This window comes from Dendronephthya gigantea, unplaced genomic scaffold, assembly GCF_004324835.1.
Source record: "Dendronephthya gigantea isolate DGI-Jeju-01 unplaced genomic scaffold, DenGig_1.0 000080F, whole genome shotgun sequence".
Lineage (NCBI taxonomy): Eukaryota > Metazoa > Cnidaria > Anthozoa > Malacalcyonacea > Nephtheidae > Dendronephthya > Dendronephthya gigantea.
In genome coordinates, this window is record NW_021163090.1 from 443,163 (window position 1) to 461,628 (window position 18,466).

Sequence of the window (18,466 nt, forward strand, 5' to 3'; positions counted from 1 at the left end):
GGGTCAGTCAAGGCTCGGTCGATATTCGCCCTCACATCGGATATCTCCGAGAGATCTGAACTCCGAAGATGGTCAAGATAATAAATAACGGATGAAACAATAAAGTTACCCAACTCCAATCAATACCCCACGATGATGTTCACGAAAAGACTTTTGAAAACATTTAATTATTTAAGACAATTTACACATACTCTCTAGTACACGACAAGACGACAAATGTCATTTAGATCTATGTAAAATTAGCTACAGCCTACATGCAAAACATTTAAAGATTATCAGACTTCAAACGTCAAGAGCAAGCGGTAAAAACACCAAACCTGCAACTTGGCAACTACATCTAACACTCCAACTGAGATCTCCAGCAGGAATGAAACTTACACCTCTGCTGTTTCAAAATTTCATTAGGAAAAAACAGCCGGCGAGGTTGTTAAGCGTTGTATATTTAATGTGTTCATCTAATGAACTCTTACTAATGAGACTGCATGGTGGTCTTGAAAGGCCTTTTTCATTTTTATATCCCTTTATCTACAGAAACGAGTACTTATTTAAGACATTTATATCATCAGTTTATGGCTATAAGACTCAAGAACATCGCAGAAAGAATGAACACGAAGTTTTCCTTGGTTTTAAGCGCGACTGAGCCGGCGGCGATCTCCACAACATAGGCTTCGGCTTCGTAGACCATGACTTTGCAATTATTCAAATCATCTGCGGTGCTGTTGGACGACAAAGATGAGGTTGTATTCCTAGGGCTAGGCATAGTTGAATTCCATGGCGAAGCTAGAGTTGTGGTAGGTGACGGTGGTGAATTTGTCAAAATACTATTGTTGAAGGTTACGAGGATCCTGAAGTGGACAACATAATCGTCGAGGGCTTCCGCAGACACCGTCAGATTCGTTCGCTTCGGATCCGACATCTCAACCGGTTGAATAGTCTTCAAATCGCCAGTTACATTCTTTGCTCTCAGGTAGGTAATCTTTGTTGCGACGTTGAAGATGTCTGTTTCATTGTACTGAACCAATCTTGATGCATTACTACCGCAACGACTTCCATTTCTTGTTTGCACGTAGTATCTTTCTGTTTTCATCCTGAGTGCACGATCTTTCGGGATCTCGATATTGGATGAGTCATAATACGGACGATAACGTTTGCCATAAATTATATTTCGCTGAACAGTGTGGATAATAACTGCGCTAGCAGCAACGCTAGTGAATCGTTGATTAAAAGGCTTCTGCTTCGTAGTAATATCGCTGCGTTTGACACTTGAATGAAATGTCTTTACCTTTGGCTCCGTCCTTGACTTTGTTTTCGCTCCGTCTGACTTCGATGATTTTTTTGAAGTGGGTTTACGGCTTCGTGCGCGACTTGAAGTACGAGATCCTCTCGCCTCGACGTCGTGTACAGCTACCAGGATTAGGATTGCCAAAACTGAAACGCTCAAAATTATTCTCCGTAAATCCATGATCGCGACCTCTTCGCTTATACGATGGCAAATAACGGCAGCTGCGCTTAAAAAGGAGTTTTATGCAGTGCTCATGAATATTTTAGTGGAGTAGTGGATTATATTCTTGCTCGTACATCAAGAAGGAATATTAAGCGAATTTCGGCAAAAAAGATCTTGAGATAATACTAAAAGTTTTATACGGTAACTAATGATCTACGAGAACCACAACTGTGTTTATTGAGCAACTGTCGTGAGCGAAGAATCAGGCTAGGTCTATATAAGAATCAGGCTTGGTCTATATATTTTGTATCTCTGTGGATGATTTATTGTGAAAGACACTATTTTGTGGTCTGAAAATATGTTGCTGATTTGGACGTTCTAATTCAGTCCTAGTTACAATTAAACAAGCCTTCAGCTAGGCTCGACTGGAAATGAAAAAAGGACAAAATAAATAACAAATAAATGTTTAAAAAATGATAAAAAAAATTTCTGATCTGGACTGCGCGCAATTAGTGCGACAAAAAAGAAAAGAATGACCATATCATTCTATAAGTACTTTTCTCATTTCCATAAAAGCTATGTGCAAACTATTCTTTAAATTATGTAACAAAAATGCATTAAAAAGTCATTGAAATGTTTGTATGATAACGCTGCAGCGTCCCTCCCTGCTTTTAGGGTGGGCAATTCAATTTTATATCCAATAGCTGGCCACGTTGACAAAACCTTAATTGAAAAAAGAACATAAATAATAAATTATGTTGATAGTAAAAATGTACATCTATTGTACACGAACACATGTTGTAGAGACTTCGAGAACGATGAAAATAGGCTCACGTCTTACCTCCGGATGGGTGACTTCTGAAAGGACTAGTAACTAGTGATATTATTGCTTCGGTTGATTGATAGCGAGGGATAGGCAGGATACTCGGATCAATAGAGGATAAAGGACGGGGAGGATTCATACAGCAATGGCTGTAGATAAATGGTCTGTCCCGTCGATATCTAGGACAAAACCTTGACAGAAATTCTTCCATCGAAATTTGTTCATCGATGTCTGTAATCGAGACGCCGAGTTTGCGCTTAGTGTGTTCTTCCTGACCCAAGTGGGGGTGGGTGCGACGCTGAGAGGATTTGTCGCGAGTTAAATAGCGAAACAAACTACTTAAAGAGGATCTGCTCGGTGTGTTTCTCCTCATCTTGGAAGATGGTGTAGATTCATTGAGCTCTCCTTGTTCTTGATCTGACCATTCCTGAAATACGTCATCCTCCAATTCCTGGAAACCAAACATCATACACAAGTGTTGAGTTTCATGAAACACTGTTAATAAAGTCTGCTAGTTCCCAGGGCTCCGCATGCGTTCCACGGCGGAAGTCATGCGTGCTACAAGGAAAGCGTAGGCAGGTACACTGTTCGATACTCGATACTAACCTCGTTTTGCTTCATTGATATTTCAGTATGTTTAACACTTGAACTGAAACGAGGATATCTGATGTGTCGAAAACGACAGAGGCCAACAAAAGTGCACTAAAATTATACAAACAATTTTTAAACCAATAAAGCTAAGGAACTAGAAACCCGTCACAGTGCTCTTCAAACACGTCATATTTAAGGAGGGTCAAATTACTCTTTGTATTTTGAAGAGGAATACTCTCCTTAAAATCACCTTTTTGTACGTACGAGGAAGTGTAATGTACTATTATCTCAAAGATCAGTGCTCACGTGTGTTTAAACCAATGTCTTTATGCAGACTTGAACCATGTTTTTTACCGGTTAATGGGGGATATTTTCCGGCACTGGATCTTCACACATATAATATAATATAAGAGCTACAAACACAAACAAACCTCGATTTGTGAATAGTAAGAAACTCGTAATTCATCCAAGAGTTCAAGTGCATCGTTAAACTGCTTAAATGTTTTGTCTATTTCATACAATCTATCCGCAATCACTCGAAATAGTTGATCTGTATCGGAACATTTCTTTTCTTGTAAACTGCTAATTTGTAATTGAAGTGAATCTAATTTTCCTTGGATAATATCTTTATCCATCTTTTGTAGTTTACTCTGCATCTCTTGTGCCTCTTGCTCTTGAAAATCAGCGTTTTGTAGGCGTTCAACTTCCTGAACACGACCTTGGTAAAAATGCCAAGCATTTTGCAGTGTTCTTAAGGCCATCTTCTCTAGTTTCATCTTGCTTTTCTTTTGCAACTTCATGGCTCGCTCGCTGTCAGTCTGAAATTCATTGAAAATACTTGTATATCGAGTCTGAAAAAGTGGGTTTTTCAGCACAGGTTTGCCAGACACTAGTACGTCGGCTCACACATGATCGAATTTCCCACGAAAAGCGGAATATTTCTTTGTCTTTCTACTTCAAGTTGTGCTCAGAAACTCACAAAACAAATGTAAAAACCTTTTTGCAAGATACTTCTACATGAAATAGCATTTACTACAGGAGGCGGATTTCTTAAGAATGCATGCAGTCATGCATTCATTTCTACATTTTTCTACATAATGAAAAATTCGTATTCATCACATGAGCTTCCCTTTCAGGTTATTCCGATTCAAGTCACAAACTATGTCAACTGTAATATTCCAGATCCAGAAATCATTTGTACTATATTCTAACCACATCATGCAGTTATCTACGACCTATTCTAAATGAAAACATACAAAAATCCCATTTAAGTAGAAACGTACACAGACTGATCTCACTATACAAACCTTCTGACTCTCTGATAATGCGATTGCGTTTAACAAATCCTCTTCTCTAGCGTCGCTACCGCGACTACGGCTCCACCACAGCAGCATTTGATAAGCCCTCTCTCTTGTGCCATCGCAGGAATAGTCGTTTTCGATATTTTCAATGATGCATTCTTTCACATGTAAATTTCGACCAACCTGTTTCCAGATGCCAGAGATACGGTAGCTAAAATCACTCAATACTTTCGAATTGTTTGCAAGGCTGATGGTTTCATTACGAAGGTTGTGGGCAGTGGTAGCACTGGCTGGAACACTTGATTCGTCGTGCACCAAATCATCATCACTGCCACTGGAGTAACTGTCATAATCTGACCAATTTTCGCCGCAAGAATTGATGTCATTTCTTCTTTGTATGGTCGCCATTTTCGAGGCAAATTATTAGGAGTATTGGAAATGTATCAAAAGGATTCTGCCGAGGATTCTGCAAAAGATTATTTTATTTTTAAGCGGAACTCGATCTGAAACAATTTCCTGAAATATAACCCAGGCACGCAATTGACGTATGCAGTATGCTGACTGCGTTGACAAACTATTCACGAATTCAGGCAAGGATGAAAAGCACTTTGTTACCGTCTGTGTTATCTTAACAATTGATTTGTCTGTTACCGTGTTTAGCATGCACACAGTTAGAGATCTCCAGGAAGCGATGATTACAGATGACGATTTTTTGGCTAGATTCTTCGTGTTGTTATAAAGGTCAGGAAATGTCTGCGGCCAATATAAAACTCATTTGAAATAACCTTCTTCGGCTGATGTAGTCAAAACAAGAAAAAACTAAGACACATTTTGGCAGGCTAACAAGAATAGAAATATTTGCAGCATGAGCTGTATCACCCTGTATATATCTGTGCATTGCTGGAAATTGTTGACGTAGATCCGAATTTTGTCTTATACAAGGAAGTCGTAAGACAATGAACCCGACATCACTAATTTTCCTTTTCCTTTTGGTACAACTATACAAACTTCCAAAATCCAAAGCATCTCCACTGTGACTGGAAGCCTGGAAACACTAAAGCCTGGTTTCCATATGACGCCGACCTGTCGCCGACTCATTGTCTGTAATCATCCAAGGAGAAAATGATTTCAGAAAGACAAAAGATTTCACTCATCAGTAATCACCGACAATAATACTTTGCCGACGTCGGCGTCATATGGAAACCAGGCTTAAGTGAATGGTAGCTCTGCTGTAGTAACACGGCATTTGCGTAATTAGGATTTGGCACGCATTAGATATTCATATACATATCACTTAGTCTTAACGAATACAGAGAAACCATTAGACTATAAAATTTCTACATAAGGTCAGACTATATCCCAATTTGGTCAGCTGTGCTTCAAATAAGTACTTTCACAGAGAGCAAACACTTCTAAAATCTGCAAAATCTAAATTATATTGCAAACGAAAGTAGCTTAATCGACTGAGATTTAAACGACTAATATATATACACACACGTACGCAGCTAATATATTAATCTTCCACTCTGATAGCGTGTATTATTGTTGTAAAATATTTATAAATCGCAAAATCAAATACAAGGATTACTTACATTGGTTTCATTCGTAAATCTTTTCGTTCCTGGACAAATCTAGCGGGAGAAACAAGCTTGCAGATAGTAGTTTCGAAACTATAGCCTATTTCGCCAGAGGCGATGTGATATATGATAGTCAGTTTGTTCCAGCGAGGATACAGTACAAGGTCAAGGAGGAACTAATACCAATTACGTATATTTGCATAGACGTCATATCTAAAAAAAACTACACGAAACGGCAGGACAGCTCAGGAATTGGGTAAAAATGAGAAATGATTTACTCCAATCTTGAAAACTGACTAGCTTTGCACAATTTCGAATTAGAAAAACCCCTCCAGTGAGTGGCTTACGCAATCTTGCACGCAATTTATCGAGAATGGTCACAGTTTTAAACTAAAAATGATGGTTCAGCTCTAAAAGGAAAAACATAACCATGAAGTTAGAATACATTTATCGGGGATTCCTATACAACATGTTATAACTTGGCCCTTGTAACTCACGTCACGACTGGCAAACACTAAAAAAATGCAACCACACAACCACTATTTAAAATCTCCTCACTTGGAGATACGTTAAAAATCACACATATGTACATAATTCTTAAAATCTAATAAAATAATCTTCTACCAAATCTATATATGCGATACACTGAGCCTATTACGTGTACTTTGCGAGATCGTTCTTCCACGAAATGGCTTCCTCTTCGGATTCGGTTTTTAAAAAATATGTTCTTTCTGCCGTCACAATTTGAACCATACATTTATCATCTTCGCTAATGCTAACTGGAGCCCCCCGTAAGTAAATTGAGTCAATAACTTTGCCTTCTGCTTTTCTAAAGTAGTGTAAATAACCAGAGGGGTCCAACTCAAAATGGCGGAAATCCCATTTGGGCTGTTTGTGTTTCCCGCCACTGAGTTTCTGTAGAGTTCCTTGTCGAGTTGGTTTTGAAGGTGATTTTAAAGAGCCGGATCTCGATTTTGATTTTGTCATCGTGCTTGATTTTGCTGTTTCCGCGCTGGGAGATACACTACGTTTCAACGAAGCTTGTTTCTTTGTTACATCCTTTCCCTGAAACAAGCGATCATTCTTTTAGAAAAGTATTAACAAACACAACTTTATATACTCAAGGCAAGCAAATTCTTACCTCTATTTGGTCTAATTTGACTTGTTTTTCTTTTAACTCTCCCATCATCTGATTCATATTTAGTTGTTCTTTACTCGGGGTCTGAAAGAGAAAGAATGCCTTAACCCTTATCACCAAATACTGGTAAAATTACTCTACAAATCTATATTGATAAGATAAGCAATCTTCACTCAGAGTTGCAAAAAAGCTGCGGGTACGCGGGTGACACCCGGAGGAAGGTTTGCTTTGAATGAGGTTTGTGAGGAAGGTTCAAAGTTGGACACTCTAATTAATCACATGCATCTACCAAAAAACCAAATATTTCGTTATGCTGGCTGCCATTTGACTCAGTGTCGTAACGTAATTTTGAGGAAAGTTTTCAAAACTTGAAATCCTACCGGAGGAAGGTTGAACTCTTTTTGCAACTCTGTCTTCACTCAAAACAAAGTTAAACACGATTATTTACCTTGATACATTTTCGACCTTCCCTTATAGGGGAAGCAACATTGTTGTTGCTGTGAAGACAAAAAATATCTTTGTGTTAGGACTTTAGGTATTTTTTTACAACCCGACGATAATGGCCGACACTTACTTTTTACCCTTGCCTTTCGATTGGTCTTGGATAACGGATGAAAAGCTCGTCAAAAATTTATTCAAATTTCCAAATACTTCTTCAGAATTTTTCCCCGACGGTTCACCCAGCAACGTCTGGATAATTTAGGATAAAACTAGAACTGTCATAAACAGCGACATTTCAAGAACGAATTTGACGAAACGACGACTAGCAGTGAATAATATTCCAACCTACCAACATTTTTGTAAAGCTTTCCTTCATGTTGTCACAGCGACTGTTTAAGTCCAACAATTTAAGCTCATATTCACTTACAAATGTCTGCCGCAGAAGTCAAGAAAATCTCAGTATCAATATTCTTATGACAAACATCAATTCACACATACAGCATAAAGCTAGGCCTTCATGGAGGAAAGGATACGTTAATATCTTCGTGAAATCTACCACCTGCTTCGTCTAAGGTCTTTCGTTTCATCTGAAGATCAATGTTTAACTTTTTAATCTTTGCCAAACCTTTCCACAATACTAGACGAAAGAACAGGAATTGACGATGAAATGCTAACATAACCCGCCTTATTGACACAAGGAAGAAATTCTTAGAATACCTTCAACCTCTGCTGTCAGACCCTTCACGGATGCTGAAAATCACAGTTATTTCATTTAGAAAATATACAACTTCAATTCTTCTTAATAAAAAATCCAAAACAAACATGCGAGACAGAGACATGCAGCCTACCATCAACAGCAAACTTCATAGACGGGAAATCGTGTCCTAAAGATAGTGTTTCCTCCTCCTGAATTTTCAACATGTCCACCAAAAGATTTAACAAGGTGTAATTCTTTTGAGAGCCTCGGGTGTCAATAAGCTTTAGTAAGACGGATCACAATAATGATTTCAGTGAGATTTCAACTTGATCAATATACTTGGAAACACACAGCAATCCTACAGCCAAGTACCTTAGGAAGTGATGAAATTTGAAAGCCGTGAGCGGATCCTCTACTGGTTCCTCCATTGAGATAATTTCCAATAGCCAGAACATACTCCAAGACGGTCTGAAATTTCTTACTATGAATAATATCCGTACACGTCTGAAGCACCGATGACACTGTCTGCAAATTAAGACATCAGCTATACGTTAGAACTTGGGATGTTTGTGGTCGTACTGGTGTCATAGTTGGATAAAGAAGCGAGGTTTATATCACTCGATCATGGTCGTATTCGCCATTTTCCGACCAATTCGACCATGGTCGTATTCGCCATTTTCCGACCAATTCGACCATGGTCGTATTCGCCATTATCCGGCGGACTGGGGTTACTTATAGTCTTCATTTTCTCATGTGCTCACCGGGGAAAGTTCTTCATACTGAAGTGGAAACTCGAGGATAAACAACAATAGATCCAAGCGAGCATTCAGGTCACGAATTTCACAGAGCTGAAAACAACAACAGATACTCGAGTCAGTCGGATGCAGAAAGAAAAAAAAACTTTATATGATACAGATATAAATATGCTTAGGGTACCTTCATCATAAAAAGGTCTGTTTTTAAAAGATCTTCCCTCGTTCCTTTGTAATTTTTGTACATTTCTGCTTCTTCGGTGCTTGGCTGGAACCTTTATTAAAAATATATACAATAAGATACTCGACTAGCATGATTATATTTCAGAGAAATCCTAGAAAAGAATTTACCTTTTGAGAGAGATGACGATCTCTAGAGGAAGTCCACCATCACTCTCGTCAATGAAATTCAAACGCCTGTCAACATCTTCCGCAGTTAATTTAAATCCACTCAAGAAAATGCCTAAAATAAATTAGAATTCATCAGAAGACGGTTTATCCACCATTACCATTCATCCTTGATTCAAATACCTAAATTTTGCGCCCTTTTATTATCCAACAAACTCTTAGAAGCATTTTTCTTCGCAACTTGAGCTAAAGTCGAACAAATGAATAGAAATTTTAGTGTCAGTCTAAAATAAAATACGTTGAGCTGTTCAGAAACGTTATTCTGGAGGGGCCTCATAACTGCAGCAACAAAAGTTAAACATATTTAAAGAACTCAAATTGTTACTAACACAAATCAGGTGCATTTGCTTTCTCTTCAATCTGAAACAAATCTTCAATCATTTTCAAATCCAACTCATTCATTCTGTCTTGAGCTTTGACCCACATCGATGACATGAGCTGTGGAACAAAGGCAGATGAGAAAAAAACGTCTAAACACTGAGATTCACATCACAACAGGACCGCATCAGAAAGAAACAAGCACGTTTCATGCAATGGAGGAAGTTATAGGATAATACAACTTCATATATGTTATAGAGGATCGCTTCTTAAAAGTGTAAAGACGCGAGTCATTTCCTCACCAGGTTACTTGGAACTTTGGACCAGAAGAAGGGTCGAACTTTCACGTTAGGTTTTACCAAAGGTTTAGGGGGGAGCATCGAGGCTGGGCCTGCACCAAACGGAGGAGGTGGAGGTACACCCCCTCCTGGTGGAGGCGGGGGTGGTATGCCTATACCAGGGGATGGAGGTGGCGGGACAACAAAATCAGGTTGAGACAGGGAAGCGGGGGTACCCATGGGAGGAGGATCTACAGCCCTTGGGGAGTGCGGTGGGGAAACAGAATTCTGTGTTGTGGGTGTTAATGTTCCGTTAGTTGTAACAGGTTTTCCAGGAGATCGTTCATCTGAAATAGCAGAAAAATTAAGCAAAGCAGATTGGAGAAGACCCTGATTAACAGCATATATGCAATATACGTTGGTAACCAAACGGTTGTAATTGCCTGACGTTTTCACCGCAAAGGTAAGGGGTTATCTGGGGACATAATCCTAACAACATGGATAGAGTAAGGGTACATTACGGTACATTACCTTCAGTGATTGTGTGATTTGAAACAACATGATTGGATGGTTTGACATCGCTTCCTTGAGGAGTCGCATTCCCATTGTTCCCAGTCTTTATCGACCCGATGCCACCAGTCACGGGCGCAGCCATGTCGTCATTTGCGTTACCATAACCACCGCTGACGTCGACAATACCTCCGTTTTGCTCGGGTATTGCGTTTAACGAGTTTCCATGTCTTCTCTGTGTCGTGGAATCAGTGGAACTCCCGGGAGAGCAATTCATAGAAACTATTGATTTCCTACAAGTTAGCATGAAGTATTCAAACTACCTTTTAAAACATGAAGAATTGCTTTTTCTTCTTGTAAAAACAGTTTATCTTACATTGTCCACGCCAGAAGTCCAGTTTTAATCTGTGTGTCCAACGTTTTCACAATTTCTCCCACTTTTCTCATCTGTTAAGTAATCAAATGAGAATATTTCAAGGTACGAATGCAGGCTTTCTAAGCCCCTGAGTATCTCATTGATGAACACAAACCCACTCACCTGTTCTGTCGCTTGAATTGGAGCCTCTACCACGATCATGATCGACATTAATTGCTCCAATTCCTTGGATAAAGAGACTCAATATCAATTCTAAAATGCTCGCAACAACGCTCGTTGTTGACTCAAAGGTTCGTGCTCGCGTAAACCTGGGAACTACCTTTTGCAGACTCTCCACAGTGCGTCGAACAAATTCCTGTTGCTCCAAAGCTGTGTTGAGCAAATCTGAAATATAGTAAGAAAGACGTTATTCCTACTACAGGAGAATATAAACAATGCTTAGCTATGACTGGCCTGGCATGTAATCTATACATAATATAAGGTACCTACCTATAAAGATACGCAAAATACCTTGTTTTGGAAGTGTTGGAGATGTCACTAGAGGTATCTCTGAGACAAAAGGATTAGACGGCTGCAGAGCTTCTGAGAGGGCCTGAAGAGGAGATAATTTTGTATCACAAGCGATAAGAATATACTGTTTTGTCTCAGCTTAAAACAGCCGAAAATAACAAGGCTTTATCTGCATGAAAACGGTCCATCTTTCTTCCGTAATATGTCGATTGATTGATGCATGAAGATAATTGTAGAACGTACCGTAAACCACTCATCTCTTTCCTGCCTGATAGCCGTTACATCTTTCGAATTGTTTGTGTTTATAATCCGAAAACTGAAAAAGAAAAAAGAATCAACACAGTTTAACAAACTGCGCCAACACAACACAACACAACAAAACAAGACAACCGAATCAAATGTAGAAATTCAAAAAGAAACCTGTATTCCTTTTTTTGTGTTGATACAATAAACACGTTGTGCTCTGACTTCTTGATAAAGGCATGACCTGGACCAAGTTTAATGATATTCAGCGCGGTCTGCAGTAAAACACAAACAAGAAAGTGAAAACATATCACGTACTCAGGACAATTACGCGTGTTCCTCGTAACGATTGGACCGGAAGGGAAAAGGGAAATATTTGACTGCTGGTCATATATATTGCAAGTCAACAATCTATAAAACGTCCATCAGAAGTGAATAGCACACGACAAAACTGGATTGTGTAACTAGATGTTTTAGACTTGAATAATACCTACCATATTCTCCTCACCAACTTTGTAATACGCTAATTCACCTTCTCTGATCCTCAAGAATCGCCTAGCATGAAACATATGTTCATTACAGTAAGATTTACCACGAAAAAACATTCATTTCATTATCAATTTGGGGAGGATTTCAAAGAAAAGCCAATCCTGAAAGGCGAAGCAAAGTCGAAACAGCAATATATAAAATGTTTCATACTTGGACCACGTTAAAAAGGCTGCACTGTGTCCTCGTTTCTCAATCTGTCCTTCCTTGATCGCCCTTCTTATAGATAGAGTAGTTGCGGCCCTGGCTCTGGGCAATGAACTGAGTCGACCTGATCGAACGAGTAAATTAGTCGTAAAAGACGACAAAATAACGACATAAATAACGAGATATTTTTTACAACACTAACCAGACGCCGTCGTGTTTTTGTTGTCTGAAACGATCCCATCAAGAAGACTGCAGATCTTAAAATGAAATAGAATAAAAATATGGATGAACCTGGTTGAAAAATAGCGAAATAATTGAAGACAAACTGTAGCTAGCTGGTATTTTGATATCTAAAAATTGTACCTTAATCTTCTCCTCTGCTGAGTCAGCATCGTATTCAACATCACCATCGTCATAGTAAATGAAGAATCTGAGGTCATCCTGTAAACATGGATGAAAATAGTTATATCAAGTACATATATAGAAAATATACACTTGTATATCAAGAGTCGTAGGCCTGGCTATACACTGGTATAACCCGAGTTATTTTTGAAGAATAAACTATGTGTTATACCATGTTCCAAGACTATCAATGGAGAACTCACCTCGCTGTCATAATCACGGATTTCTTCAAACGGAATTTTCCTATCGAATTTTCCCTTCTGAATGGTTGATAAAGCTTGCTCGTTAAAATCAAACTGTAGGATGTATCGCTCAGTACGAGACCTGTCTTTAGTGTGTTTGTACACTCCAAAATTGTATGTCATCTCTGCTTCTTGATCCTTCACACTCGAGGTTAGACCTGTGGACTCAGCGAACGACATCGCCTCCTCGACTGAAAGCCTTCCAGCCTGAAAGAAAAATGTTTGGTTTATATTTTAAGCTTTCTGACGGATTATATGACATGTAAAAGTTTCTAGGACGATGTATAAAGTTAGTATTTAGTTTATGCAGGTTTCCCCCATTAGTAACATTGGCATTGGATCAATAAGAGCGTTGATGCTTAGCTGTGGTTCAATCTAGTCTAGAGACAGCAAGTTATATACAGGGTGTCCCAAAAAAAAGTCCCCGCTATTGAAATGAAGCTTTTGTTGGAATTTGAATGCATGATCAACGCAGTAGTGTGTAAATAGCATATTTATTAGGTTGAGGCATTCAAATAAAGCGTCTTGCTTTCAATTGGGTTTATCATAATATTAAGGCAATCAGATTCGAACAAAGGCTTGATTTCAATAGAGGGGACATTTTTTTGGGACACCCTGTATATTCAATTTTCAGAACTCACAATATAATTTAAGGTCAGCAGATTTCACCATACCTAGATTTAACACCATTACTTATGGTAAACATTGCATAAACTACTTGGGACCTAAATTGTGGAACAAACTAAGTTCGGAAATTAGAAACCTAACATCACTCGAGCAATTTAAAAAGACTATACGCAGTTTTGACATGCAGTCGATACTAGATGAAAATAATTGCACCAATTGCATACTTTGTAACACATGAAATATGTGTAATAAGATATATAGTACTACTTTTAATTTAAATTATTAGGTATAGGTATATCGTAGCAGATAGTTAAGTGTCCCCAATTAGTAGAGGAAATTTTCCTCAGCTAGATGTATACTGACACAGAAATAAAGTCTTTATTTATTATTTATTATTATTAACTTTACAGTCTTTGCTTCCTGTTGTAATCTGATAATTCTAAAGAAAACAAGTTCCTAGACTTCTGGGAAGACGTGTTACATTCGGACGGCAGCGGATGGCTTATAACCAGCGGATGGCTAGTTATGCGCTAATTGCGTTTATCAGTCTTATGGCTATGCGACGTTTGTTGTAAAAAGATCAACGGCTACATTTTCTGACATTGACATTTACCGTAATACCATCGTTGTCAAACAAACGTCGCTCGTTTGAAAACTTTTACTCATTTTGTTTACTCAATGTCGTTATATTAATGGATGGACCCGAAAGCGAAAGGGACCGCCGGATTTCCTCGAAGAGCGCAAATATTTCATGGTGGGGCTTGCCCTTTTCAAAGAAAACCTATTATTATGTTGTAACTATATTTACATTGTTGCAGACACCGTGAATATAATTAGCGCGCTTTGTTATTCATTATTTGCATTTTAGACATTCGACTTCCTAAATATGGTTGAACGTTGTTATTTTGTTATGAAGTGTTGTCGGAAGGACCTCACACACAACTGTAAGAACATCAAACAAATCGCGACTCGAAAAGAAAAGTTGTTAATACAAGGATAACCAACGCATTACAATGATGTTGAATCGTGGTATTAAAACTCTCGTATTTATCATTGTATTTGGTACAACTTTACCACACGTCCATGCTGTGCTAGCAAATAACCGGACGGAAGTTCAGAGCAATTTAACTTGCACATCCAAATGGCAAAAGCTAAACCTGATTTGGACGTTTACAGTGGATAATTCGTCCGTAATAGACAATTTTGATTCATTTTGGAGCGAATACGGGGCAGAATTCAAAAACCAAACGATCAACAGGTTATACCACGCGGTGATATATGCACACAATTTTACTAAAAACTTCTCATGTTACGGAAATGTTGCCGGTCTCGGAGGTTTCAGTGAAAACGTAGTCGAAGTACTTTTTCATGTAGAACTCCCTAGAGTTGGTCCAGAACTAGTTGGTGTTAGATGTATACGTCAATCCGTCGCTAAAAAGAGTTTAGAGTTTTATGTAAGATCGCCGGTCACCTTATCTCAAAATGAGTATAGCTTACATATCTGTCTCAAGGGGCCCTTCATCACGGGTCGCGAGCCCAACACGTGCCCTACAAAGCAACAAGTCATAAAATTTAACTGTTCATGGCGTGAAAATGATGTCTTTGGCATCCAAGACTCGGCTGGTTATATATGCCAAGCGCTGACTTCAAGTATAGATTTATACATTCATCAAACTGCAACGTATAAATTTCGTATTCGGTCAACAACAGCCCAAGACAAATCCATCTCAGTGAGTCACGACTTCATGTTGGAAGTCTTAAGTCGCTTTGATCAACCAGTACCACAGTATGGGTTCTTCACCCTAATACCCATGGCACGAAAGCTTCGGTACCTTATTACAACAAGAACATTAAAGGTAAATCCTATCACTAACTACAGTCAAAAGAACAACTGGTCTCTGAGTAAGGAAGGCATAGGAAAGAGTATTTGCATTCACTGTTGCTTATTAATATATCTATTTTCTAACCTCCCACAAAACGTAACCACACTTTTTTTTCCTGTAGCAAGTGGTATTGAAATGGGAAGACATCAAGTTTGATAATTATCAAATAACTTACAATTGCAGTAATGGTCTAAATTCAAGTCTAATCCATAAAAAAACAGCATTGGTTAAAATAAATGAGAATTTTGCACCATATTCTCAGTGCAAGTTTTGTATTTCAAGTTATAACTTTGGAGAATTGAGGTCCGAACCATTGTGTAATGTAACCAGTTTCCCTGAGATACAACCAAGCAAGCCCCCAAGAATAACCTGTGATTCAGATACATGTCCTACCATCAACAAGGAAGAATCACGGACAGTTACAATACAGTGCAAATTCCCAGAGGAAAGTTCAAGGAACGGCATATTAAACAAGTTGGTGGTTAATTACTGGACTGATACCAACAATAAGGTACAGAACAAGACAGTTCCAGTAAACCTAAGCTCATGTGAAGTCACACTTAATGGTCTCAGCAAAAACTCTATATATTATGCACAGATGCAAGTGTGTAATTCCAAAGGCTGTAGTCAGTACAGTGATACAGTTAAAATTGCAAAAACAGACCCAGGAAGTTTTCACTCGCCATCCCAGTCGTCACTATTGTGGATCACAGCTATACCAATACTCATCATCATCGTTTTAGTAATTATTTTGTACAACAAATTTTGCAAAAGTCCAAAGGAAACCACATCTTTGCCGGACATACAGGAGGAAAACAATTATAATGAAATAACAGACAAGGAACAAGCTCTTAATGACTATTCAGTATTACCAGAAGATACTAATGACAATAGCATTAATAATAGTTGTTAAAGCTTTTAGAAGAATTCTGAAGTTATTCATCTTATCAACCAATGCAAAACATCTCTATCATACAAATTCGTACAAAGAACTGTAATTTTTTAAAGCATCAAATGCTTTCACTTGAATATTCTTAAACATTCATCATCACTATGAATTACTTCACCCAAAGATGCAAATACTTTTATATTGTCAAACAAAAAAATTAAAAAGTGTATTATTTGAAATGTAGTTGTTTGTCTAGTCTTCCATGTCTGCCTTCTTTTTATCCTAATGTCATCTAATTTCTGCAATCAAACTTTACCATGTTATCATGAGTTATTTATGATACCTTGACAAGGTTTCCAATCATTATTCTTTGTTGTTCTGCCTCCTAAAAAACATAATTGTATTATGTCTGTTTTGTTGTATATTGTTTGTTGCAGCATTGATTACACCAGTAAATTATACCAATCCCTTTTATTACTTTATTCTGCCTATTAGCCAAACTATCTTACGAGAATGGCACCTGGAGAACCACAGTCCTAGGGCGTCTGGAATCTGTGGAGGGGGGGGGGCTGGTTGAACACTGGGAATGTAGGTTTCAACTATAGGATAACATGCTCACTGGAAATGTGAAATTTCAACAACATTTCAGAATCGCTTTAAGTTTAACTTTGTGTTGAGTTTGTAAATACTTCTCATAGCTATGATACACACCTATAATAAAGTCCAAGGCATTACGCATGATCATGACACTATCTAGTGTCCAGTCTTTTTAGTAAACTTATCAATCCCATGCATAATAAGACTTTCTAAACCAATACTGGTCACTTGTTGTTGATACTCCGCTACTCCAGTTACGGAACAAGCTCACAGCACTTATTTTCAAATACTGAGGTGCTGCAGGGACAACTATTAGCAACAAAATAATGCTCAAATGACCTGTACCACCTTTCATGGGCCCCTTGCAGTGTGTGAAAAACATTTTCTGGTTCTTTTGCTGCTTAACCAGCAGAAAATAACACCTCATCTCAAGTTCACATAATTTGTACATTTGTATAATAATTTTTTTTCCCGCATTTTTCCCTTGGGATTCTTATATCTCCCCAGGGTGTTAGCTATTTCCTTACCACCCAGTGATTCACTTAACAATATTGAAAGTCGCCTTTTCGGTTGTTTTTTTATATATTGGACCAAATTATACTATTCTTCTAGATGCATGGCCTATGCATAAGGTTGTGTTGAATAAACATTCTTTGTTAGATTCATGCATGACAATAATTGCCTGATTAAACTGTTGGAAACCTAGTATTGCCTTCGCGTAAAAAAAGGCGGCAGGTTTTATACAAAGAACCGACCATCAAATATTGGTCACATCATCAATATTGTACATTTGTATTTGAAAATTCAAATTGAGCAATGTACAATATTGGAAGTCACCTGCTAAAAATTTAATTAATTCAGATTTATCTTTGGCAAACACAGACACTTTGCATAATTTTGGTTAGAGCCTGTCAAACAAATAACTTCTCGCTTTCCCCACCCCCTCTTGAAAGAAATGTATAACCTGTTCATCACTAGAAAAATCAATTCAACCCAATACAGGCCGAAGTGGTAACTAACATGGTAACTAATAACAACTGTAACGACACAAGTATACTAAAGCAATTTAAGACGATTCGTAGGCGGGCAAAGCGGAGCTTGCGATATTTTGATATACAGCCGTGTAATTGTTACAAAACTACATACTTTGTATCAATTATAACAATTTCGAGTTTTCTATCGCATCTACCTCTAATTGTGAACCACTTGGACTTCTGCTTTCATCATTATCCACGACACGTCCTTGTTTTGGTTTTCTAGTTGAACCAGGTCCACGTCTGAATGAATCACTAATGTTCCTTAAAATCTGCCTCGTCGACATTTTGTTTAATAATTCTCACAAATCAGCGAAGCTAGTCACGAAAACTATTAACGTCAACTCTTTGGAAGTTCCTTCGAGACACCAGGCAAAGGTCACTTGAATGATTGAAGCCACATTTACATACTTGATTGCATTTGCACGCGAATTAAAACGTGTTGTAATATTGAATCGTTTCGGTTTTAAATACTACACAATGAATCACATAAAGACCACACTTCATAGATGCGAATACGATTTAAATTCATGAAGACTCTTAATAACGATGTGATACCAAAATAGCGAGTTATTTACCAACGGTTGTACTAATATTTTCTTCTAAAACTTTTCTGTTTGGTTGTGTCAGGGTTGTGTTTACTTTTCTAACGATTTATGGTAGGCTGGTTGAGTCGGGAAATGTTCGGATCA

General features: G+C 38.1%; 3 protein-coding genes across 5 annotated transcripts; 1 reads left to right on the plus strand and 2 right to left on the minus strand.

Annotated features, from left to right (window-relative positions):
• Nucleotides 1-189: 189 nt before the first annotated feature.
• Nucleotides 190-5,907, minus strand: LOC114532758. Of its 3 annotated transcripts, none has more exons than XM_028554339.1 (6): nucleotides 5,752-5,907; nucleotides 4,166-4,625; nucleotides 3,290-3,676; nucleotides 2,874-2,969; nucleotides 2,286-2,718; nucleotides 190-2,167 (listed from the first exon to the last, which is right to left on the minus strand). In XM_028554339.1, the coding sequence occupies exons 2-6, from the start codon at nucleotides 4,565-4,567 to the stop codon at nucleotides 2,136-2,138; spliced, it is 1,350 nt and encodes a 449-aa protein (XP_028410140.1). In that variant the 5' UTR covers nucleotides 4,568-4,625; nucleotides 5,752-5,907; the 3' UTR covers nucleotides 190-2,135. The 3 variants fall into 3 exon arrangements, with proteins under 3 accessions (XP_028410140.1, XP_028410141.1, XP_028410142.1); XM_028554340.1 differs by lacking the exon at nucleotides 5,752-5,907 and adding an exon at nucleotides 4,811-5,370; XM_028554341.1 differs by lacking the exon at nucleotides 5,752-5,907 and adding an exon at nucleotides 4,775-5,370.
• A 392-nt stretch (nucleotides 5,908-6,299) lies between these two features.
• Nucleotides 6,300-18,427, minus strand: LOC114532712 (formin-like protein 2). Its single transcript, XM_028554280.1, has 29 exons — nucleotides 17,930-18,427; nucleotides 16,487-16,528; nucleotides 12,706-12,951; nucleotides 12,464-12,541; nucleotides 12,303-12,357; nucleotides 12,107-12,224; nucleotides 11,902-11,962; nucleotides 11,585-11,682; nucleotides 11,408-11,480; nucleotides 11,165-11,246; nucleotides 10,974-11,038; nucleotides 10,817-10,879; nucleotides 10,655-10,725; nucleotides 10,300-10,571; nucleotides 9,793-10,115; nucleotides 9,502-9,610; nucleotides 9,296-9,358; nucleotides 9,116-9,227; nucleotides 8,949-9,039; nucleotides 8,774-8,860; nucleotides 8,385-8,537; nucleotides 8,164-8,293; nucleotides 8,033-8,065; nucleotides 7,849-7,952; nucleotides 7,665-7,748; nucleotides 7,449-7,564; nucleotides 7,323-7,371; nucleotides 6,878-6,958; nucleotides 6,300-6,801 (listed from the first exon to the last, which is right to left on the minus strand). The coding sequence occupies exons 1-29, from the start codon at nucleotides 18,059-18,061 to the stop codon at nucleotides 6,391-6,393; spliced, it is 3,402 nt and encodes a 1,133-aa protein (XP_028410081.1). The 5' UTR covers nucleotides 18,062-18,427; the 3' UTR covers nucleotides 6,300-6,390.
• Nucleotides 13,772-16,360, plus strand: LOC114532713. The gene is made up of 2 exons (XM_028554281.1): nucleotides 13,772-15,227; nucleotides 15,376-16,360. Exons 1-2 carry the CDS (start codon nucleotides 14,385-14,387, stop codon nucleotides 16,165-16,167), a joined length of 1,635 nt encoding a protein of 544 aa, XP_028410082.1. The 5' UTR covers nucleotides 13,772-14,384; the 3' UTR covers nucleotides 16,168-16,360.
• Nucleotides 18,428-18,466: the final 39 nt, after the last annotated feature.